This window comes from Leptinotarsa decemlineata, unplaced genomic scaffold (genome assembly GCF_025532065.1).
Source record: "Leptinotarsa decemlineata unplaced genomic scaffold, Ldec_3_MD MMD2_tig00026282_RagTag_RagTag, whole genome shotgun sequence".
NCBI classification, from domain to species: Eukaryota; Metazoa; Arthropoda; class Insecta; order Coleoptera; family Chrysomelidae; genus Leptinotarsa; species Leptinotarsa decemlineata.
In genome coordinates this window covers 15,702,260-15,728,071 of record NW_027412668.1, presented here as the reverse complement: position 1 = coordinate 15,728,071, position 25,812 = coordinate 15,702,260, and the positions used below count along the sequence as shown (strand labels likewise).

The window sequence follows — 25,812 nt, the reverse complement described above, 5'->3', positions numbered from 1 at the left end:
ACTACTTTGAAAGGGACAAAATAGATATTGGTGGAACAAATAATTATTTCCTGAGTGAAATGAATATTTATTTTTTCAACAGACCGCGTACGAGTCAGTTTCAATCGCTTTTCTCGTAAAAGAAATCTAGGCTGTATAACAGAATCCCAAATGACTAGAAAAATTTGTCTATTTCTTCCTTCAACTTCAAAAGGTGAGTTATCATGGCGATTTTTTTTAGTTGTGAACTGTAATTAGTTGCTATGCTGTGTCTATATTTTAGAGATGTATGTAATATAAAGTATTCTTTAGTAAATATTTACAGTAACCTGTAAACTCGCTTGTTTGTTTTATTTTTGAACTGTTTCATTCAGCTTGCCCAGTTTATTTCGGTCAAATTTAGTCATTGAAGTTTGACACCCTTCCTTTGACACCCTTTAGTCTAGGTTTGTATCTAGACAGTGAGTTGAGATTTTCGGGATATGTCAGCAACTTATGTAAGGTATCATATAATACTCTCGGACAATTGTACCCAAATCGTGACCTTCTTTCCACAAATATGAAGCTAACATTATGCGAACGTCTCATTTTTTCAAAGCTCTTATAATGTGACAGTGTTTATGCACCTTCTCTACGCCTATGCGATTCCTTCCGTCTGCTGAGAATAAAAAAATGCTTGCATAAAGTACCTACTCATACTGATGTCGCAAATTTGACCACATCAGCCACCGAGGGAATCTTGTTGGCTCACCCTGTAAACGGATATAAGCTCTCAACATTATTTACTACTAATAAGCATTTCGGATAAATGAAAAACTGTTGTCAGTTTTCTCCCAAAAATCTTTCATTTTCATTAATATTCCACTCTTGCGATGCTCTGATGAATATGATGTGTGAATATAGAAAAACGGACCCTTTCTCAGTTCACACCAAAGAAAGGACAGGAACGTGACGAAAATGTAATAAATTACGAGACTCGAGTCAGAATCAACAGATACTTGTCGGATTCCTTTTTGCGCCCTCTGCCTCGTCGTCAGAGAAAATCAATTTCTGGGCGAAATTAGACATTTTTCCATCGTAATAACAAAAAGAACACTAGTGCTTCATTCTGGAAAAACGCGGCTGTAATACGGCATTTCTTGTGAATATTCTAAATTTCAAAGCACGTAAAATCACGACTGTTTGAAATTCAATTCAAAAGTGGCGCGTCGTATACTAGACAAAGGTGATACACCGAGTTTATTGAAATTTCGATTTATACGTATACGTACCGTATACGTGGTCGTTAATTTTCTTAATGAAACAGCACAAATACCTCCTTATTGAAAGAAACTGCTCGTCCACTAGACATTTGATTTTTAGTTGGAACACGACATATCGAAGTAGCTATTATAACAGACAAGGGATACTTTCTTCAACCAATCAAATAGATGAAATAAACGTCAAATCAAATACGAAATCGTTTGTGATGCACTGTTTGGAACCTTTGTTGTAGTAATAAATTTTACTGGAGTTCTATGCCAACACCAAACCGTTATTTTCAACACCTCGAAACGTGTTTTGATCACCAAGTGATCGTCTTCAAGAGGAAGATTAAACTATCTTAAATTATCTAAGAGAACAATTCGTTCAGGCCAGTCTCAAATTACCTACACTACGAGTCAATGGAGTGACATCTATCAATTCTGTTTAAAATCTGTTTTGGATTATATCGGACAGATGTCAGTGTACGATTCTTTACCGAGTTATTTCGGCATATGCTTTTGGCGATACAACTGTCGGAATCGATTTTCAATTATTGGAACACACTTGCAGAACGGTTTCGGGCCGCTTGACCACTTGTCAGTGCAAGGTAGTGTCTATCATCAACATAAAGCCGATGATTTCCGATAATTGAAAATCGAATTCCTTCAGAGTATCATTCCTCGAACTAGGCTGAAGCGAACAACAAACAATATGTTTGTCAACACCCCATCTGCCCATGAAAGGGGTAACCAACCGCATATCCAAAATTTACCCATTTCCTCGTACAGGAAAGAAAACTTCACAAAATGAGTGGGCATACTTGGAGACTGGCTGTAGTTCAAATTATCTAAAAGAAAAATTTGTTCAGGACAGTCTCAAATTACCTACACTGTAGGTTGATGGAGTAACACCTATCAGAAAACAACTAATCCCCTGGCTAATACCACGAAAGGCGTTGGATTATATTCGACAAGTGTCAGTGCAGGCGATATGAATATGCATATGCTTTTGGCGATACAAGTGCCGGAATCGACTTTCAATTATTGGAACACACTTGCAGACTTGTCGGGTATAGCCACGGGAGTAGTTGTTTTCTGGTAGGTGTCGGTCCATTAGATTTAATTTACAGCCAGGCTCCAAGTATGCCTACTCATTTTGTAAACTATTTAACTCTTGAAGATAATCACTTGGTGATCGAAACACGTGTCTAGCTGTTAAAATAACGGTTTGGTGTTGGAAAAAAACTCCAGTAATATTCTCTATGAATTTGTTTTTTGTTTTATTTTCAAAGTTATCCACTTCTGTGGAAAGACGCGCCTTCGCCTAGCGTTTGAACCCGCCCATCGTTCAAAGTTCCTCCAGACTACAGCTGCATTTATGCAGCTATTTATCGCAGCTATGTTGAAAATATCTAAACTTATATTACAAAGATCAGTCTGTTTGTAATGGATGAATTGAAAAAACGACTGAAACGATTTAAAAAATTCTTTCACCTATAGAAAGCTTCATTATCAGCAAGCAACACGGTTTATACTTTATTTTCAAAAAGGAAAAATTTTTATGAATATTTCAATACTGGAACTCAAAGCACAGTAGAATAATATAACCCGTAGGCTTTCTTACCACGAGATCCGCCCGAGTTGCCGGAGACCACAAACACTTTTAGGACGAGATTCTCATCCAACGCGTTCAGTGCTGTAATATCGAAAGATTGGACGGTACCATGGGCATCGGATTAGTTATAATGAACGGTCGGTAATTGATATTGTGTTTAGTTTATTCGCTGTTCTTATTATTGTTTTCAGTTTTTGTAGTTGGTTATTGTTGTACGTTTTACTATTAACTGATTAGAAAATGGGAGATGTAAAAAATATATTATTATATGAGCGAGAACTTTGTGAATTTATGAATGAAAGTAGTGGGAGTGGACTAACTGGTTGATTTTTACTGTGCCAAAAGTATGAAAACTTTGCATACAAAGTCGAGGAGATTTGATAGTTCTCCGTAATACAGAGTACTCGTATTCAAGAAAGTAATGTTTCAACAAATTATTGTTGTATTAGGTTGTTTCAAAAGTGATCACACCAGCCGCTAACAACCACACAGTAACCATGGTCATTTTTGGTGGGTTTTCCCACCGTCCTGAACGACTCCTGTTGTAGACTTTTCATAACACGTGACGATATGATGCAAAAAAAGATCGTTTTGGTCGCGCAAATGCAGAGAATAATGGACCTGGAAACGTGACAATTTCTATAGATCGTTCAAATCGTGGAGCACCTACTTTTCGAGCTTTTTGACCATTCCAATGAGTTTCAAATCATCAAAAACCGCATAGTAGCTGACACCCAGTTCTTCCGTCATTCCAGGCACCCGTTGGGATGGGACAGTCTCCACCAGGGTCCTCAAATACTCATCTTGGAATACTGTAGGTTGATCACTTCGGGGCTCATCTTTCAGGCTAAAATCTCCGGAACAAAATTTTACAAAGCAACGTCGAACAGTGCCTTGCCGATTGCCTCCTTTACCTCCTCCTTTATGGTGTCCGCCGCCATGCCTCTGAGGTGGAATATATCGGAAGCGCCGCTTTTTCCCAAGTTCCTGGTCTTGAGGGTGCCTTTGCTGTCCAGAGCCTTTTTTAACTCGGTCAGAGCTTCTGGGTCCTTGTCCATCGTAAGAAGGAGGTTTCCTTCTTTAGTTTTTCTGATGCCCCTAATAGCGTTTGCAGCCCCACAATTTTCTACTGCGTTTCTGACCGAACCCAGAATGTCCCTGTAAGTTTTTCCTCCTTCGCTCACAATGAAACCGTAGTTTCCGTCCTTAGATCCCCATCTATTCTGGGCCGTCGTGAATATATCGATTATGGTGGTCCCCCCGTGGAAAGTGGCTTCCACCATCTTTCTAAGTTGTTCGATGGGTATCGATTTCATATGGTGCATACACACTCTCAGGTCCTCCTTTAGTAGATCTCTCAAGTTCATCAGTTTCTCCCAGAGGTCTGCCGCTGTTCCATCACAGGAGATTTTCGTGACCTTTCTATTCGAGATATTTCCAGTTCCGCGAACTATTGTCATTTGTTCAAGGGTTTCAATGTCCCCCTCCAACTTAGGCAATTCCGGAAACTTTTCTTTGAACATTTTTTGAATACCAGTATTCATTTCTACGTCGTCGGGTTCTATAATGACTATTTTATGCACATCATCCTCCGTGTCAAGTGGGTTGCCCATGGATACTCTGGTGTTTGTGTACACCTGGTTCTCCCACAAAAGGTTTTCCATCTTCTTGTATTCGACGAAGTTGTCGAATTGCTTCAGATCCTCCGGAGTGGTGAGCCTTGAAGCTGAGCATGTGCACACACACGTGCAGTCTTTGCTCATGCCCGGTCCTGTTTCCCGTGAGCTATTCATAGCCGCTGGTACCCTAAGACACCCCTCCTCTATTTGGGCTTCCCTTTTTTGGGTTTTTTTTTTGGCTATACTCGGTCTGTGTATCGGCATCATGCATCATTTTTTCGACCACTTCCATCCTATTCTCCTCTAGCCAAGTCTCTAGCTCCTGCATTTGGGCTTTGTTGCAGCGAATTGCTTCCAGAATGGTAAAAGCCTCCGGGCTCTCTTTTTTCTTATATGCCCCTTCGACTTTGTCGAATGACGTGTCTTCTACTCTCCTCTTTCTCGGTGTGTCCGAGATCGAGTTGCTTCTTCCTAACTTCTGTTGCCTGGTTAGGCTTAACTGCGCTACATTACTGTTGGTGCTACCAGTATTGCTGGGCTGGTGGCCCCCCTTCTGTTCCTGTTGTGTTTGTTTGATGTTCTTCATTCTATTCCCACGAGTTGGGTCGTCCTCCAGTCCGTCGGGGCAGTGCGCCCTTACCCCGCTAAGGCTGTCTACACCGGGAGATCGCCATCTTCCCGGTGGCTCCGTTTGAGACCATATGTCGCCTGGCCATTCACCCCTCAGCACGGGTCGCGTAACACCTTGGGTTGCGGATTTTTGTAGGGTTTACTCCCTTGCTGTGGTATCCCTCTTAGTCTGGCCTTTCCCCCTTCGACCCGTCCGGCAAGGGAGGCCCTGCCAGTAGACAAGCTACAGCCGGCATGGCTCTCGGGATCATTAAGGCACTCAAGCTCCATCACCACGACAAGGTGGAGACACCGCCGATGGAAAAGGAACTCCGTGTGTTAATAAAGCATTGCTTTTTGGCTGAGGCTCTAAATATATCAAAGGAATGTGTTGGACATGCCGCGCATGAATCTTTGGGTATGCGGAAGCTCTGTTCAAAGTGGGTGCGCGCGAGCTCACAATCGACCAAAAACAACAAAGAACTGTTGATTCTGAGCAGTGTTTGAGCTGTTGCACCATAAACAATCAGAATTTATGCGCCGATATGTGACAATGGATGAAATATGGCTCAATCATTTCACACTAGAATCAAAACGATCGTCATCTGAGTGGACGCACGTGGTGAACCGACTCCAAAGCATGCAAAGGCACAGTCGGCTCGATATGTAGTAGTAGTACACACTCTAGAGTGTACACGTACTTTTGTTTGCTCTCTGGAAATTCGTGAAATTACCACTAATTCAAACTCTTATTTACAAGTGAACAGTGCTGTGTAAAAACTAGATAGTGCCTTACTGTTCAGTCTCCAAAAAACCACCCATAAACTTGTGATTTTTATTATTAACCTTTGGTAAGAAGCAACATTTTATCAGCCATGCCTGACAGCACAGCATGCTGGAACTGTACGAAACCAGTACTACCTTCGGATAGCACGAGCACGAAACTTCAATGCGACGGCTGCAAGCGAATGATTCACGTCGCTTGTACGGACCTGCCGCAAGACGATCGTATAACTCGTCGTCGAATTAAATGTTTTGAAGGTTATATGTAACTCCTACAGTGCAAATCTTGAGTCTTCCCTCGATATCAAAGGTCTGATTGAGTCATTTAAAAACGATATGCGTAGAGAGCTTGAAAATGTTAAGTTGAAAATCGAGACATTTGAATGAAAAGCTTACTGCTGTCGAAAACGCTAAGTCTGTGCAGTCCTCTGATGTTATTATCCAAAAGGTACTGGACAGACTGAATCGAGCTAAAAACGTGTTTATTAGAACGGGTGTGAAGTTATCCACATCCACAACGTACACTGAGAAAAAAATATCGCATTATTATTTTTTCCTTTACCGACTCTGCACTCCTACCATTTTTCAATATGATACGCTTATTGACTAAATTAGTAAAAAAAACAGAACCGTCCTAGTTTATTAAACTGTCTGAAGGGGTGAAAATAGGGTGTGAATATTTAAAAAAAACGTAACATGAAAAATCGACTTTGTACACCTACAAAATTGAAATATGTTATTCCTGATGATCTACCCGATAGAAAAAACTTCACGTCATAGTTTTCCAGGCCGTCTGAGGGGGTGAAAATGGGGTGGAAAGTTGAAAAAATCATATATTTGATAATTGACTTTGTACACCTACAAGATTAAGATATGTCATTCTTGACACCCGATTTGACGAGAAAAACTCAACGTTATAGTTTTCCAGGCCGTCTGAGGGGGTGAAAATGGGGTGGAAACTTGAAAAAATCTTATATTTAAAAATTGTCTTTGTACATCTATGAGATTGAGATATGTTATTGCTGACACCCGATTTGACGAAAAAAACTTCACGTTATAGTTTTCCAGGCCGCCTGAGGGGGTGGAAATGGGGTGGAATCTTGAAAAAATCATATATTGAAAAATCGACTTTGTACACCTACAAGATTAAGGTATGTTTTTCTTGACACCCGGTTTGACGAGAAAAACTTCACGTTATAGTTTTCCAGGCCGTCTGAGGGGTGAAAATGGGGTGGAATCTTGAAAAAATTATATATTTAAAAATTGACTTTGTACACCTACAATATTGAGGTATGTTATTCCTGATACCCGATTTGACGAGAAAAACTTCACGTTATAGTTTTCCAGGTCGTCTGAGGGGGTGGAAATGGGGTGGAATCTTGAAAAAATCATATATTGAAAAATCGACTTTGTACACCTACAAGATTGAGGTATGTTATTCTTGACACCCGATTTGACGAGAAAAACTTCACGTTATAGTTTTCCAGGCCGTCTGAGGGGGTGGAAATGGGGTGGAATCTTGAAAAAATCATATATTGAAAAATCGACTTTGTACACCTACAAGATTGAGGTATGTTATTCTTGACACCCGATTTGACGAGAAAAACTTCACGTTATAGTTTTCCAGGCCGTATGAGGGGTGAAAAGGGGGTGGAAATTTGAAAAAATCTTATATTTAAAAATTGACTTTGTACACCTACAAGATTAAGGTATGTTATTCTTGACACCCGGTTTGACGAGAAAAACTTCACGTTATAGTTTTCCAGGCCGTCTGAGGGGGTGAAAATAGGGTGGAAACTTGAAAAAATCTTATATTTAAAAATTGTCTTTGTACATCTATGAGATTGAGATATGTTATTGCTGACACCCGATTTGACGAGAAAAACTTCACGTTATAGTTTTCCAGGCCGCCTGAGGGGGTGGAAATGGGGTGGAATCTTGAAAAAATCATATATTGAAAAATCGACTTTGTACACCTACAAGATTAAGGTATGTTATTCTTGACACCCGGTTTGACGAGAAAAACTTCACGTTATAGTTTTCCAGGCCGTCTGAGGGGGTGAAAATGGGGTGGAATCTTGAAAAAATTATATATTTAAAAATTGACTTTGTACACCTACAAGATTAAGGTATGTTATTCTTGACACCCGGTTTGACGAGAAAAACTTCACGTTATAGTTTTCCAGGCCGTCTGAGGGGTGAAAATGGGGTGGAATCTTGAAAAAATTATATATTTAAAAATTGACTTTGTACACCTACAAGATTGAGGTATGTTATTCCTGATACCCGATTTGACGAGAAAAACTTCAGGTTATAGTTTTCCAGGCCGTATGAGGGGTGAAAAGGGGGTGGAAATTTGAAAAAATCTTATATTTAAAAATTGACTTTGTACACCTACAAGATTAAGGTATGTTATTCTTGACACCCGGTTTGACGAGAAAAACTTCACGTTATAGTTTTCCAGGCCGTCTGAGGGGGTGAAAATGGGGTGGAAACTTGAAAAAATCTTATATTTAAAAATTGTCTTAGTACATCTATGAAATTGAGATATGTTATTGCTGACACCCGATTTGACGAGAAAAACTTCACGTTATAGTTTTCCAGGCCGTTTGAGGGGGTGAAAATGGGGTGGAATCTTGAAAAAATCTTATATTTAAAAATTGACTTTGTACACCTATGAGATTGAGATATGTTATTGCTGACACCCGATTTGACGAGAAAAACTTCACGTTATAGTTTTCCAGGCCGTTTGAGGGGGTGAAAATGGGGTGGAATCTTGAAAAAATTATATATTTAAAAATTGACTTTGTACACCTACAAGATTGAGGTATGTTATTCCTGATACCCGATTTGACGAGAAAAACTTCACGTTATAGTTTTCCAGGCCGTCTGAGGGGGTGGAAATGGGGTGGAATCTTGAAAAAATCATATATTTAAAAATTGACTTTGTACACCTACAAGATTAAGGTATGTTATTCCAGATACCCGATTTGACGAGAAAAACTTCACGTTATAGTTTTCCAGGCCGTATGAGGGGTGAAAAGGGGGTTTAATATACCTCACTAGTATTTCAAACCCATCAGATAGCTAGATTTTTAATTTTTTTTCACATAGATCGTGAAGTTTTTCTCGTCAAATCGGGTGTCAGGAATAACATCTCTTAATCTTGTAGATGTACAAACTCAATTTTTGAATATATAATTTTTTCAAGTCTCCACCCCATTTTCACCCCCTCAGACGGCCTGGAAAACTATAACGTGAAGTTTTTCTCGTCAAATCGGGTATCTGGAATAACATATCCCAATCTCATAGGTGTACAAAGTCAATTTTTAAATATAAGGTTTTTTCAAGATTCCACCCCCTTTTCACCCCTCATACGGCCTGGAAAACTATAACGTGAAGTTTTTCTCGTCAAATCGGGTATCTGGAATAACATACCTCAATCTTGTAGGTGTACAAAGTCAATTTTTAAATATATGATTTTTTCAAGATTCCACCCCATTTCCACCCCCTCGGACGGCCTGGAAAACTATAACGTGAAGTTTTTCTCGTCAAATCGGGTATCAGAAATAACATACCTCAATCTTGTAGGTGTACAAAGTCAATTTTTGAATATATAATTTTTTCAAGATTCCACCCCATTTTCACCCCCTCAGACGGCCCCAATATCACTTGGCCCATTAATAATATACCTGACACAAATAGCGCCACAAGTAATTTCATGCATTTCGTTGCCGATTCAAACCTTTTTCAACTCATCACTGAACCAACTAGATTCCGAATCTGTTCTTGACCTCATTTTTACCAACGATGAAAACATCATCACAGATCATGAAATCCTACCACCTATTGGATTATCGGACCATGCAGTAATCTACGCAACTGTTCAGCTTAACATTCACATGCCAAACAAGTACGAAACCGAATTTTCTAAATAATCGACTTTGATCAGTTATTCGAGGAACTTTCTACCATCGATTGGACACAACTGTTTAACGCATGTGATGACGTTGATATTCTCTGGGAAAAATTCTACTCGACCGGAACTGCCTGTGCTGAAAAGAACTCCCGCAACAAAATATGCCTGAAAAATCCTCTCAAATCATGGATCAATGCCGAAATAATGTCACTCATACATCACAAAAAAAGACTGGAAATGCATGCATTGTATTAACTTATTGATATCCTTCGTATTTAGGCTTACATGGGACTTTGTCCTCAGCCTTTATTTATATGTAATAGTAATAATGATGTTACGGAATCAGTGTTTTATGGTGCGCATAGTATAATATTCATTGACTATCTTGAAGAGGGAAAAGCCATCAACAGTGACTATTACATTGGTGCGATTGAAGAAAGAAATCGAGGAAAAACGGCCCCATTCGAAGAAAAAGAAATTGATCTTTCATCAAGACAATGCATGGTGTCAAAAATCAACGAAAACGATGTCAAAAATGCATAAATTGGCCTTCCAATTGCTTCCGCATCCACCGTACTCTCCAGAACTGGCTCCCAGCGACTTATTCCTCAAGATAATACTCGCTCGTATTAAAAAATGGTATCGAAAAATTGTATAATCAAAATCAAATTTTATCATTTTTTTTGTCTATTGTAGCCTACAAACTGTTCTGCCTAACTGTAAGGAATTTCAAATTTTAAAATCAAATTGGTATTCCTGCTGCCCTCGTAACCCAAGTCTTTCTATTTCAACGTACCGCAAATATACAATTCTCTTTGAGAGGCGATATTGTTTTCCTTTCATTTCATGCTCGTTCACTTTCACTCAGTTCTGAAACATTTTCCAGTTTCCACTAATGTTATTTCGTCAACCCGAATGAATCAACACACCTACTTCGAGTCAATTCAACGAATTTTCGAAATTACCCCCAATTGTCAAACTTTCTCGGTCGAACGAAAACATTTCCAACAACTTTTCTCGACAAACAAGTTAGTCCTCCACAAGTGCCATTATGGTGAATGTATCATTCGAATCGTTATTTGACTCAAGTAAATTCATGATTGGAGCAAAGCTACGCAAACAAGTTGTTTAAAAGTCATAAACAATTAAGTTGAAAAAGTTAAAAAATTTGTTATACCAACATTTAAAAATAAACTACTCAAAATGAATATATACACATGTCTTTAAAATGCAATAAGTAAAAAAATATGTATTCTTTTGTCAAACATTTATATTTATAAAACAGTTTATTTATAGGTGCCTTTATTGAACTCAACTTACATTGTTTTCAAAATGCTGTTTGGTAATACGATTAAAAAGAAATACAAATGAGTCAAAAACAAATAAAATTTATATCAGAAAAAAATTAGGAAAAATGTACATTAATAGTGAGTACGTCCACCCCTGGATCCAAGAAGTTCGGCACAACGACGAGGCATGCTTTCCACCAAATTTCTAATTATTTGTTGTGGTAACTGCTCGTAAATCGTCAAAAGAGCATCTGCAACTTGGTTCAGATTTTGGAAGGGTCGATGATCTTTCAAACGTCTTTCCAGTTCATCCCAGATCTGCTCAATAGGATTTAAATCCGGACTATGAGCTGGCTATCTCATGACATTAATATTGTGCTCCTGTAGGAAATTTCTCACGACCTTGGCTACGTGTGGCCTAGCATTATCTTGTTGTAAAATGAATCCAGCGCCCATATTTTGGGCAAATGGGACGACATGAGGTTCCAATATCTCCTCTATGTAACGGACAGCCGTTAAAGTCCCTTCCCGAAATACCACAAGGTCCGTGTGTCCTGTCAAAGTTATACCAGCCAATACCATTATCGATCCACCTCCAAATGGAACAATTTCTTGCACACAGTCATCCAAATAGCGTTCACCGGGACGTCTCCATACCCGAACACGTCCGTCATTGTTGAATAACATGAATTTTTTTTCATCTGTAAACATTACATTGGCCCACTGCTTCAAATTCCAATTACTATGCTCTTGACAAAAGTTTCTACGATTTCCTCGAAGAGCTGGAGTTAATCTAGGGGCTCTAGCAGGGGGTTGTACTTCGTGAAGTCGGCATCGTATCGATTGTTTCGAAATTCGCGTTTCCGTAGCTTCTGTAAGGCGATTTTGCAGTGTTCTAGCAAAATCGGTGCGACCCCTAATTGCCCAAAGTCGTAACAAACGATCTTCTCTACGGGTTGTTGCCCTTTGTCGATTGGGATACGGGGTTCTTTTTACTATGCCGTAAATTTGGTAGCGATTCCAAGCTCTGGAAACCGCAGAATGACTCACATTAAGCATTTGGGCTACCATAACCTTAAATACCCTACTTCGATCAATGCCACTGCTCTAGCAACTTGAAATTCGTTGAGGTACACCCTAAGTCCTCCTTCTACCCAATACATCAACATTCATTGTTTAAATTTTGAAATTTAATACCTATCACGAACTAAAGTAAAGTGAAACTAAATACAGAATTTTTCATATTAATGATTTTGTAGCTAAAAGTACAAAAAGAAGTAAAAAAAGTAAACAACAACCGAATGGAACATGATAAGAATTAGTATGGAGTACACACCAGAAGTTTTTATCATAAAATAATACATATTTTTCTACTTATTGGATTTTAAGGATGTATCTCTATATTCATTTTGAGTAGTTTATAATAGAACGTTGGAAATAAGGGTAAAAACGGATTTTCTTGATTCGAGCGGTTCAACACAAAAATATTTCAACCTATGAAATGTACTTGCTGAATAGTTGCATATCAGCCATTATACGCGAGTAAAATACTATACTTTATCCACTACTAATAAAAAGTTTTTTTGTTAGAAAATTTTGTTACATTACATACACACTATAATTTCATTCTAACAAATATTTCATAGAATACATTATTATTTATCTATGCACAGTATACAGTTATCGAAAAGTATATCTCATCTTCCATCTTCCAAAGAACGGAAGAAAGTAATCAATCTTAAAAGAAGTACCTGTATACATAGATGTGTAGATCACACAAAGAAATTACTTTCAGACACAAATCTGGAAGAGAAAGCCTTCCTGAAACAGCTACTTTCATACAAACATTGAATTACACGTATGAAAAATTCTTTCAAAACAAATACTTTTATATGAACACTGGATTATACAGAAAACACTTTTTTCTACTCAGTGTGTATTCCAAACATTCGTTATGAAATTAAATCAGATATCATTCACAGGGTTTCTACACAATATATTAAATAAATAAATATATTATATAAAATTTTCACTTACATGGAACACTGTCATGCTCATGTCATCCTTTCTTTGGAAGATTTCCACATTTTTTGTATCAAGATGGAATAGTAGAAAGCCAAAAACTTTCTTTCTCAAAAATTAGTCACTCCAAAAAATATAATCCTTTCAAATTATAAGATGGAATAGTAGAAAGCCAAAAACTTTCTTTCTCAAAAATTAGTCACTCCAAAAAATATAATCCTTTCAAATTATGATCCTTATATTACGAGATATTTTTTCATTTTATATATCCACTTTTAGTTCGTTTTTCAACACAAAATATCAAAACACTGAGAAATCTACGCACACGAACAATAATGTTGACAGGTTTGAGTCAAATTTATTTTGTTTCAAAAGCTATTTCGATATTCGAAGATTAAGACACGCCCGAGGAAGCCATTGTATGGCGAAACACGTATTGCGTTTTTGTAAAACTGTCTAGTGAAAATCGCACAATAAAGTGTTTTCAGAATACGTTAGTTATGGATTTTCATCAAGTATCGGCCGATTCCATCATATATCTATTTCAATAAATAAAATGTTTCGAAAAACATGATATGTTGAGAAACATGATATGTTGAGAAAGAGATATGACACACATATTCAAACCCGCTAATAGCTCAGCCTAGATGTTCTTTGCCTTCCAACCACGGGTCCCGGGTTCGAATCTGGTATAAGAAAATTAACTTTTTCATTTATATGTAGGTAAGAACTAAGTTTAAAATATTTGATGGTTAACGATAAACTTTTAAAGACCAATATTTTTTAACAAAACGATATATTATATATGTGATATATATTATATATGATAGCTAAACCAAGCAAACATCTGACAGCAGTGATTAATGACTCATTAATAGCTTCCGTGATTATTAAGGTCGAACAAACGGACGTATAATGGGTACATTATACAATAGTCGTGGATAAAAAAATGTTTCAAATGCTCTCAACTATTTTTTTCACTTTTCAGGTGCTATTCTTCAAAGCTTCAAGAAAAAATCTTTACAGGATATATTAATTTTCATTTTTAGAAGTTGAAAATAAAAAAAATTCAATGTCACGGTCATTTCGTTTTCTTATTGATTTCTTACTTTTGAAAAATGCAACGAAATGTGCAATGTTTGAAAAATACGAAGTGTTTAAATATTCTAATTCAAATGTAGATTGAAAAATGGTTTCTCAAAACAAAAATTCATTTCATCAAACGGCATTTTTCGATCAACTATTTATTCTTGCCAGTTAATATAAATATTTCTAATTCTCTTTCGTATTCTGATTTTTTTATTTGATTTTTCAATATTATTTAATCAAAAAATGAAATAAATGGTCTTTCATCATTTTGTTGAAAAATCTATAATTTTCACGTCATTCTCAATATCCACAAGGCTATCATCAGTTTATCTCTCTTTTCTTTCATCATATCATTATATTCAATATAGCTTTCACAGTTTAGAAAAAAGTGTTTATAATAAATTATCAATTGAAATACCAAAAACATGAGAATAAGTATGAGCTGTAGGAGTGATGATTTCTCAATACAAACAAACAAATAATTGAAAAACAAATACCAGTACATCGAAATAGAAATATTAAGAAACGACTTGTTTGTTCTCTTGAAAATTATTTTTATCCACGTTATCCAATGTTAATTAATCCCCCAAGCAATCTAAGGAGCATCATGACTCACACACTCACAGTCCATCAGTCATGTAACATCGCAGAATATCCTGTCGAGGTGAGGATCGAATCCACTACCTTTCGATCGTAAATCGGGCACACTAACGCATGCACCAAATTATTATTTGCAATAATATTACAATTACATAAATAAATTTATTATCTTATAAACAATACATTTGATGATAACACACTTTCCAAACCCTAAGAAAAATAATAACAAATATCTTGTAGCCTTTTATAAATAAGAAAACAAAACAATCATGAAAAATCAAAATTTCGTAATTTTTTCAGTAAGTATCTCTTCAGATTCTTCAAAAAATATCTCCAGAAAAAATACAATCCTAAATTCAATCTTGAGAATTATCAAGGATTTTATGCAGTGACATCCTAAAGTAACAGAAAAATCAATTTCTACGTAATTATGAACGAAAATGAAAAATCCTGAAACAGGTCAGTTTTCACAAAAGGAAAAACACTTTCTCCATAAAAATATTCAACTGCCCCTTCAAAATCACAGGGGAATTAGCTACCCCTGTGAAGAATCAAATGAAATGATTTTTAGACGTGGATACTGAAAAAAAAGTATTTTATTTCATAGAAATAAACAGACCTCAAGTCAAATATTTGTTCGATTAACTATTAGATATATTTTCAATGAACAAACGTCGGTGACTAATAGACTAGTCAATCGTGACTGGTATTTGACTCGACAGCTGTATCCAAGTCCAAAAATCAAAAAGTGGTACATTGCTGAATAGATAATTGAAAACCCGTTTACCCGCGGCATTACACGCCACCCCTTCTCATTTAAAAATTTCCCAGGGGTAGCTATTACCCCTAGGAGGTTGAAGAGGCAGTTTAATAATTTTATCGGGGAAGTATATTCTCATATAGGAAAATTGACTTGTTTCAGAATTTTTCATAATTACTTAGAAAATAAATTCATCCTTTACTTTCGGAACTCACTGTATAAACCTTCAACATGGAAAAAATTAGGGCGAAAATTGTGATGAACTTGCTGATTTTTCGCTGGCGAATTATTGTTTATTCAACTATCCACCGAGTACTTATTTTTCATTTCCCAGTATTCATATTTAACAGGTTAAAATTATGTTTAGTCACTGAAGCACTCGGTTCGAGCGTTGCACGCCACAGCCAAACCATGCGTTTTTACTAGTATTTTTACCGCACAATTGAATGATAAATATTGGTCCTACACTTCCGACAGGAGCACTTCTATTTAATAAAATTTTCTACCCTTTGAAGACCTTTTTTCAGATTTCAATATATTCGCAAAAAAGAACTCCTTTGTATTTTCAACTAAATTGTTTCAACTTTTTGTTTGCGAAACTTGCTTCTAATCATAAATTACTCGGGGTAAAATTTCGGATTTAATGAAATCTCAACCATAATTTTTGGTGAAGGCGAACTCAAAACTTGCAAAATGGCACTTTTGGACTACAGATCAGTGCCGATAATTTTTGAAATCAAAAAAAATGTAGTAGGATGAAACCGATTGGAAAAAGAAGAAAATAGGACAAAAATGAAAATAATTTACGGGCGATCTGAGGCCGGGAAGTGGAAGGGGGTGAGTTTTTAAGGGTAAAAAACGGTTTATCGCGATTTGAAGTTAAATGGCAAAGTTGTAAGTGATAAAAAGATCTACAACGTTTGTATTCACACTTTTTTAACATTACGTCAAATTCAAATAACAGATTTTTCACACTTTTTCACATAACCTCAAAATGCATGCGAAAATTCAAATAACCGATTTATTGTTTTTCATTTTTATCTTGGTAAAATCTTACCTTTTCATTTATTTCCTTCCCTTATTTTGAATTGATTTCGAAAAAGCACTCTTGTTTTTCTCGTTAAATAAATTTTTTTTGCGAAAATGGTATTGTATATATGGTTTTCATAATTGAACTCTGTAACATTGTCTGAGGTTTTTCTGAGACTACGTTCTCCTCTTTTTGTTGAATTAGCTGCCGATACTGTTGTCACAGTAACTGATTTTTCAAAATCGGGGTACCCATCAAAAATGATAGTGCTTGCTGCGTTATGTTTCTCTGCATAGCGCAAATATTTATTCATGATTTCTTCTACCGTTTCATTTTCTGTCAAATTACTTTGTGGCAGTAAAAAGCCACCGTCCTAGATATGTGAATGACAAAACTTAGAGTGGCAACATTGCTTAGAGCAAGACAGCTGCGCCCTCAGACGAAGCTTCTGTTCACTATGGACAGGAGGAGTCTGGCCAAATGCGCTAGACTGAGAAGCAACGGCCATATAAATTGGAGAAGAAGAAGCTAATTTCAAAGTGTCTGTCTTCCAGCGTTTCATTTTTCTGCCAATTTACTTTGTGCAACGACCATATAAATTAAAGAAGAAACTTACTTCAGGGTGTCGGTTTTTCGTGACGGTGTGCGCGCGCATCGTAAAAATTTAATCTCATCATTTTTCCCTAACACGCCCTACTTCAAAAGCAGATATTTTGACGTGACAATTTTCCATTGAGAATTTGGGTGCTTTTTCGATGATGAATCAAAATAAGGGAAAAAATTAATATTTCACATTCAAGAAATTACAGTGTGTTTGGGACATGAAAAGGTAAATGGTAAAAAAATGGTAGAAGATAAAAATAAAAAACAAAAATCGGTTCTTGCATAACTTCTGAGGTTATGTGTGGATACAAAAATTGTGGATCTTTTCAATACCAGCAACTTTTCCCTCTAATTTTTTTCCATAGAACTTGTAGTTTCGTCGAAAATCGCGATAAACTTTTTTTAACCTTAAAAACTCACCCCTTACACTTCCCGACCTCACATAGCCCGTAAATCATTTTTTCTTTCATTTTTGTCATATTTTCTACCTTTTCCAATGGGTTTCAACCTACTACCTCTTTCCTTGTTTCAAAAATGATCGGCATACGCCTATAGTCCAAAGGTGCCATTTTGCAAGTTCTGGCTCCTTCGCCAAAAATTATGATTGAGATTTCATTAAATTCGAAATTTCACCCAGAGTAATTTACGATGAGAAGAAAGTTCCGCAAACAAAATATTAGAAAAAGCTACCTTTTTCGAAGGCTTCGGAACCGGTCCACTAGACCATATCTACACACCGACTTACCTGCGTCGGCGAGCTCTGATAAAACATCAAAGCGGAAGTCATCTCGGGCAGCGCAATGGGAATCGACTCGAGTTTGTCGGCGAACGCCGTCAACGTTTTGGCAGCCTTCTCCCGTAAGTCTTCCCTGTGCAAGTACGCCGCCAACCTGATGAGATTGTGTACGGAAACGGAGTTACCGCAAGGCTCGGCGCCGTCTTGATCTGCAACAAAATGTATCGATGAAGGTTGGCATCATCAATCGACAGATGTATGAGTGACGGAAATAATAGCTATTTATGATATCAATGTTAAAAGTAAAGTTTTATTTTGTGAGTGATAAAGTTTGCAAAACGAGCGTAGCGAGTTGAGCAATTTCACGAACAAAATAAAACTTACCTTTAACACAAATAGCATAGAGTTTTTTGTACAATCGTCCTTTTTTCATAAATAAAATTGATAAATTTGATATTTCTATAGAAACACATTTTGACATCTCTTGTCAGTTAACTATTTTCATGTTGATCGCAATTGCTGTGAAGTGGCCGTGTCAGGTGACGCTGAATTACCTGGTTACCAACAAACAGTATTGTTTACAGCTCACGCGTTTTATTTAGTCACATTTAAAGTTCTTGCTGGTGTTTAATGTACATAATACATTTGTAGTATAGTTTAATCGTATCTATATCTATTGTTCACAATAAAACTTAATTAAAAATTGAACATACATGTTTTCTTTATTGCTATTTGGTCGAAAAAAAATCGTACGGTTATTTGATTCAATCCCAGCCATAGAAATATTGCTCATATATTTTTTAGTATGGAAATGGCGAAGTAGAAAGCCTAAAAACAACTTTGTTGGTGTGAAACATCTACAGCTGCACGTGAAACCGCTTGCCGGCGTGGCGAGGCATGCCGTGGCGACAGGTCGTCATACACAAGGGACTGTGCGATTCTCTTCCCACTGGTTTTGCGTTACGCTATCTCTCTCGCCATGCTGAGCTCGGATACCTATAGTCGTGGTTACTAAAGTATAATACCCTGTATTTTACTGAATAAATCATTTTTTTAAATGAAATATGTCTGACAGTGATAATTTATGTAGTGAAAATGATCAGCGTCCTGCAAAGAAACCAAAATCACACTACGAACACTATCAAGTCATCAGTAAGTTAATTATACTTTTATATTTCTTAATTTATCTTTGCATATATCTGTGCGTTCAGCCCGCATATATTTGGTCTGTCTCAAGGGTCAGTAAATGCAAAATATACTCTGTTGGTGAAATAAAATGTACACAATTTTCATAGCATATAATGTTTTCAAATTAATTAATATTAATTTCATTCTTATGAAAAATAATGCAGTAAAACACTTGCTTGAAGAGTAAATTTCATGAAGACTGACAAAATTGTATTTCAAAATCAGCTGAACTAATTAATTTTACAATGATGGTGGAATTTATATACCGGGTGTCAACGAATCTATTAGACAAGTCATAACTTCTAGACTATTAGGTGTATCAAAACGAGATTTGGTACAGATAAATGGTATGTGGAGAGGAGAGTTTTCACATATTTTTCACTTTCCGGTCACTTCCGGTTTCAGCGGAAATGGCTCCGGTTCTGAATTTTTAAATGGAACACCCTGTATATTGTAACATTTTTGGATTTCTGAGACAATTCTGGATCAGAAACTGACATTTCCGGAAGTTTTTCAGCCTACTTGATTTTTTCAGAGTCACTTTTAAAATGGCATCTAGGTGGCCATGATCGGACGTAAACTAATCTATGGACCTCAGGTGATATCAGAAAATTGCAATAGCGGAGTTTTAGTGACTAGTGTGTTGAATATGAATGGGACAAGTTTACAAAATAACATTTTCGTGTCTAACTATTATTTTTCAAATGGCGACCATTTTTTGACAAGCACTTTCCGAAAAAAGGATTTTTTGACAAATCTAACGATACTAATTTATTTGCGATTGGATTACAAATAAGAACATAAATTAAATATTACTGAGGAAAATACTCGATACAAATTCATTTACTTTTGTCAAGGGTGCCATGGATAGGAATGATGCATAATATTTTGCGGTTATTTCCATCAAGTCCACTTTAGAGAACAAAACGCTCACCTAGGTTATGACAGTGACATAAGCTTTATGAGCAGAAAGTAGAAGTTTCTCTTGATTTTCGTTAATTTTAGTATAATTTTTCGTCGAAATAATGTATACTCAAATTGAAAAAGTGGATATGTTGTTATTGTTTGGAGAATGTCACAGAAATTCAAGGAAAGCTGCTGAGTTGTATGCTCAGAGATATCCCAATCGGCAACACCCATCTCATCAGTATTTTCCCTATGTTGAGAGTCGTTTTAGGCAAGAGGGAAATCGAGACGCAGAACAGAGGTTTGTCATAAATGAGGAGACTGAGATTAACGTTCTTGCTATGGTAGAAGTTGACAAAACGGTTTCTTTAAGAGAAATTAGTAGAGAAATGCAGATAAGTCACGAATCAGCAAGAAAAATACTGAAAAAGCACGGATATCGAGCATTTAAATATCAGTTATATCAACATTTGTATGCTGACGACGGCAATAGAAGAGTAGTATTTTGTGATTGGTTGCTTCAAAATCATAGAGTTAACCCAAATTTTATCAACTTCATTCTATTTTCCGACGAATCACGGTTTACAAATAATGGCATGTTTAATAAGCAGAATTGTCGGTACTGGGCCCAACAAAATCAACATGCAATGAGAGAGGGCAATTTTCAAGAAAGGTTTGGCGTCAATGTCTGGGCTGGTATCGTTGGAAACAGAATAATTGGTCCAATATTGTTTCAAGGTCAGTTAACAGGGGTTAGATACTTGAGTTTTCTTCAAAATGAAATCGAGGATCATCTTAATGATATGCCTTTAGAAGTTTTACGGCAAATTTACTTCCAGCAAGATGGAGCACCACCCCATAATAGCAGAGACGTACTTGATTTTTTAATAGAGCATTTTAATAATAGAGTTATTGCAACCAACGGTCCAGTACGGTGGCCTGCCCGCTCACCGGATCTGACTGTGTTAGATTTCTTCATTTGGGGATATGTAAAAGAAAGGGTCTAACTATGCAACAGCCCCAGCCACTCTCGAAATCTTAGAAGAAAGGATTCAACAGGCATTTAGAAGTATATCGCCTCAAATGTTACAAAACGTGTTGAGAGAAACAATTGAACGAGCTGAAATGTGTCTTGAACAAGGAGGGATGCACTTTGAAAATTTACTATAGTGGAATTTTCAAGAACTTAGGATATTGCAAAAAATCTAAGTGCATCGCTGAAATTATTAGTTAAATTTGTTAAATTTGTTGATCCAATCGCAAATAAATTAGTAACGTTAGATTCGTCAAAAAATCCTTTTTTCGGAAATTGCTTGTCAAAAAATGGTCGCCATTTGAAAAATAATAGTTAGACACGAAAATGTTATTTTGTAAACTTGTCTCATTCATATTCAACACACTAGTCACTAAAACTCCGCTATTGCAATTTTCTGATATCACCTGAGGTCCATAGATTAGTTTACGTCCGATCATGGCCACCTAGATGCAATTTTAAAAGTGACTCTGAAAAAATCAAGTAGGCTGAAAAACTTCCGGAAATGTCAGTTTCTGATCCAGAATTGTCTCAGAAATCCAAAAATGTTACAATATACAGGGAGTTCCATTTAAAAATTCAGAACCGGAGCCATTTCCGCTGAAACCGGAAGTGACCGGAAAGTGAAAAATATGTGAAAACATTCCTCTCCACATACCATTCAACTATACCAAATCTCATTTCAATTCTCCTAATAGTCTAGAAATTATGACTTGTCTAATAGATTCGTTGACACCCGGTATAAACAATCATTTTTGATATTTATAATTCAAGGTCTCTAGATAGTTCTTGCAATAACTATCTGGGATTTTTGAGTTTACTAGTATATTAAAGACACATTAAAATTTTAAAGTTAAAATTGAATTACATATTTTTCATAAATATGTCAGTGCCCAACAAAATATTATCATTGATGTTTCACATCTGACGGCTCACATTTTTTTATTTGATTATCATCTGTAGAATTTTTGAGTTATTTTCAATTTTCAAATGTTTGTAACTTTGCCATTGTTCATGTTCGAGTTCGAAACATTGGCACACTTAATGAGGGCGGGTTGACTGTTCTTGTTCATCTTTCACTGCCTGAACCACTGTGCATGCTGTTTTTGGCGAGTGCATTGGCTTGGGATGTGTATATTGAGCAAACTGGCCATCGGATGTCTGCTTCCACGTAGCCCCGCTGGGTACGGGAATGACAGAATCACATGTGGTTCTGTTACTCCCTAACTGAATGGTATCCCAAGGATGGCTCAATCCTAAGGTGTGTGTATCCGTGCCGAGAGGATGAATGACACTGAGCCTATCAGCTGTCTCTACGGAACCTTCGAGATACCGGGCCCCCTTTCGTCGTAGCATCGCCTTGTCACGGTAATGCAGGGCGCTGCCGTGAGTTCCTGTAAACTTAGATCAGGAGCGAGAGTTTCTCAACTCTCCAACACCTGATCCAATAACTGAACCTAAAAAACAGGTTTGATGGTGCAGCCAGAAAACGACTGGGTCGTCTCCTCAAGAGCGGGGTACCTTATGAAACCGCTTTGCACCAAATTCTTGAGCGACGTACGCAGACTCTGTCTCAGGTGGAGGAATAAACAAACCCCCCATGAACGTTAGCAAACGTTTGCGCTCAAGTGATGATTCACCAAAACCAGAGGCGAAAAATCCCTGCACGGGTAAATCTAAGGCATCGTCAGGTGTAGCTGACGTGCAAAAACCCTCATATGGGAAGGATGTCAGGGTATCAAGGTGGGAATCTTGCACCTTGACTATCCGACTACCTCATTAACGATGAAACAGCAGAGAATATACTTTGTGCCTGCCCCGCTGGGGACCGAATCAGGTTTTTAGAGTACGGCTCTGCCGAACCATCTGACCTGAAAGACCACTCACCATACAAACTGATCGGCATCGTTAAGAAGCTGGGTTTATTTAGTCGAGTGTGAATGAGTGTGAGCCGCAATAAACCCTTGCGGGTTGCGGTGGAGGGTTGAATAGACACACTAACTTTACGAGATAACACCTAACACTTCACGAGATAACACTCATATAATTAGTCGTGGAAAGTATCAAAACGCTTTTCAACTTGTCACCTAGTCTACCAATTTCGACAAAGTGTGCCAATAACGTATGAAAGAAGAATGATACAAAAAATCAATACATTTTTTGTCTCTTCAAAATGTTGAAAATTATCAATGTTTCTATGTTGCCACTTGTTCTAGGGTGGGTAATAATAAAAGGCGAATTTTAAAATTATCGTGATGAAACAATTCTTCAACATCATCTCAAGATCGTTTGAAAAAACCAGGCAACCATCAGATGATAGGAGAGTGTTATGAACTTGAATGAATGCAGGTATTACCTCGCCCATTTATCGCCCATAATAAATGTCCATTGGAAAAAACTTCTTGTGATACTGGCGCCTTCACCAAAATGCTGCTTCGTCAAAATGCTGCTTCGCCAAAATGTTAGTTCGTCAAAATGTCAAAAACTAAGGTATTGTTTGAGAATCATGGGTTATGATAGGTTCGTTTCAACAAAATTACAGTTAGGTGTAAATGCCAAAAATTGCACTAGATAAAATTCAAATTTCATTCTTAGAATTACACACAAAATCATATTTTTTTTGAATTGCAGGTGGAAATCAAATTTTATTTTTTCAGGAACAATGCTACGTACATTGATGTATATTTTTGTATCTGAGTTGGCTTTGTTGAGCAGATTTTTAATATTTTTTAAAATTCTTCCTGTTCTTGCTATCTTGAAACCGGTTTTTTTCTGGAATACAGAATATTCTGAATTTGTTGCTCACCAAATACACCTTGAGTATCAGCAACAAAATAGTTGATACCGATCGGCCGATTTTCCACGTTCTTGCTATCTTGAAACTGATTTTCATTCCAAAGAAAACCAGTTTCAAGATAGCAAGGATGAGGAAAATGAAAAAAATAATAAAAATCGGTCGATCGGTTTCAACTATTTTGTTGCTGATACTTAAGGTGTATTTGAGTACCCTCCTGGTGAGCAACAAAAAAAAATCTGTTTCAAAATCTGTTTTTCCGTTAATCAGCTGCCGCCCCCATACGAACGACAACTCTCAGAAGTTGAGAAACTTGTACGAGCTAAGGACTAACGAGGTCTTACCTTTAACGTGTGATTCCTAACAAATTCATAATACTCCGTATTCCAGAAAATGCCGGTTTCAAGATAGCAAGAACAGGGAGAATTTAAAAAAATATTAAAAATCGGCCGATCAAGGCCAACTATTTTGTTGCTGATTCTCAGAGTGTATTTAAGTACCCTCCAGATGAGCAACACATTTCAAACCGTTTTTATTCTCAGGAAAACCAGTTTCGAGATAGCAAAAACGAGGAACAAGAAAAAAAAATAAAAATCGGCCGATCGGTTTTAACTATTTTGTTGCTGATACTCAAGTTGTATTTGAGTATACTCTTGGAGAGCAACAAATTTGAAACACTTTTTATTCTAAGGAAAACCAATTTCAAGATAGCAAGAACGTGGAAAATGAAAAAAAAATTTAAATCGGCCGATCGGTTTCAACTATTTTGTTGGTGATACTCAAGGAGTATTCAAGTTTACTCTTGGTGAGCAACAAATTTAGAACATCTTTAATTCCAGGAAAACCTGTTTCAAGATAGCAAGTTAAAAAAATTTTTAAAAAAATATTTAAATTTTTTTCGCTATATTCAAGGTTTAGCAGCTAAATAGTAACTAAATCTTCTATAAAGATCAAAGAAAAAGTATATAATCTATTGAGTTATCTTGCTACCTTTATATCACGATAGCATTATTTGCGATTTCTAGGGATCGGCACGAGCAACAAAATCGATGTTTTGGCAACTAATTAGCAACTATTTAGCTACAAATTGATGTATTTTTTTGCAATTTTGCCGTATTCGCCATGCTAGTCTGATAGGGCTTATCGTCATTCCATTTGGATTTCAAGACATCGGCTACGGAGGCACATCTTCACCGGCAGCAGGAGGTTGAATATCTTAATGATGATGTAGAAGTGATTTCGAATAGGGATGAAAGTGCCACAAAAACCCAGGCATCGGTTTTCTCCAAGAAGATAAATGTCTCCGAAACGGATATATGATGTCAGGTCAGACAATCTCGCTTTCTGCTTCGATAAGTTTGTTGGGGATTAAAAAGGACACCAATATATCCTGACACAATCATGTCGCTGGAATTGAAAAGGCTGCTTCTCAGAAGCTTGGAACACTGTTCCGAACCAGAAAACTGTACACACCTCGGCAATTTTTTGATGCTTTATAAAGCTCTGATCAGACCTTCTTGGAAGTATTGTTCTCATGTATGGAGCTTTGCCCCCAAGCATACCATGAAGTTGCTGGATTCCATACAGAAAAGATTTCACCAGGAGCACCACATATCAGAAATTCGCGACGGACTGTGGCTGCTCATCCTTAAAAAAATCAGCCCATAGTGCCCATCGTTTTCAGTGATGGCCTAGCCAACGGCGTTTTCATAGAAATATGGACCGATGACACCGCCAGCCCAAAATCCACCCAAACTTTTCGGGATGCACTGAATGCTCTAAGATCTCATGTGGATTGGTTTCGTCCCAAATTCGATAATTTTGTTTATTCACATACCCATTCATCCAGAAATGGGCCACATCATTGAAGATGATTTTTCGATGAAAATTAAGGTCAGTTGCCAACTGCTCCAGAGCCCATGCAGCAAACACACGTCGTTGTCTATGGATTTTTACCTTCAGTTCCTAGGTCAGTTGAATTTTGTACGGGTGAA

General features: G+C 36.9%; 1 protein-coding gene across 1 annotated transcript in view; it reads right to left on the bottom strand.

Moving 5' to 3' along the window:
* The window catches only part of LOC111509674 (spermatogenesis-associated protein 20), an 85,985-nt gene that overhangs the window by 14,332 nt on the left and 45,841 nt on the right, over positions 1 to 25,812 (bottom strand). The window contains exon 6 of the mRNA XM_074179896.1: positions 17,907 to 18,106. Coding sequence (XP_074035997.1) covers positions 17,907 to 18,106 — 200 coding nt within the window. The remainder of the gene's footprint in view (positions 1 to 17,906; positions 18,107 to 25,812) is intronic.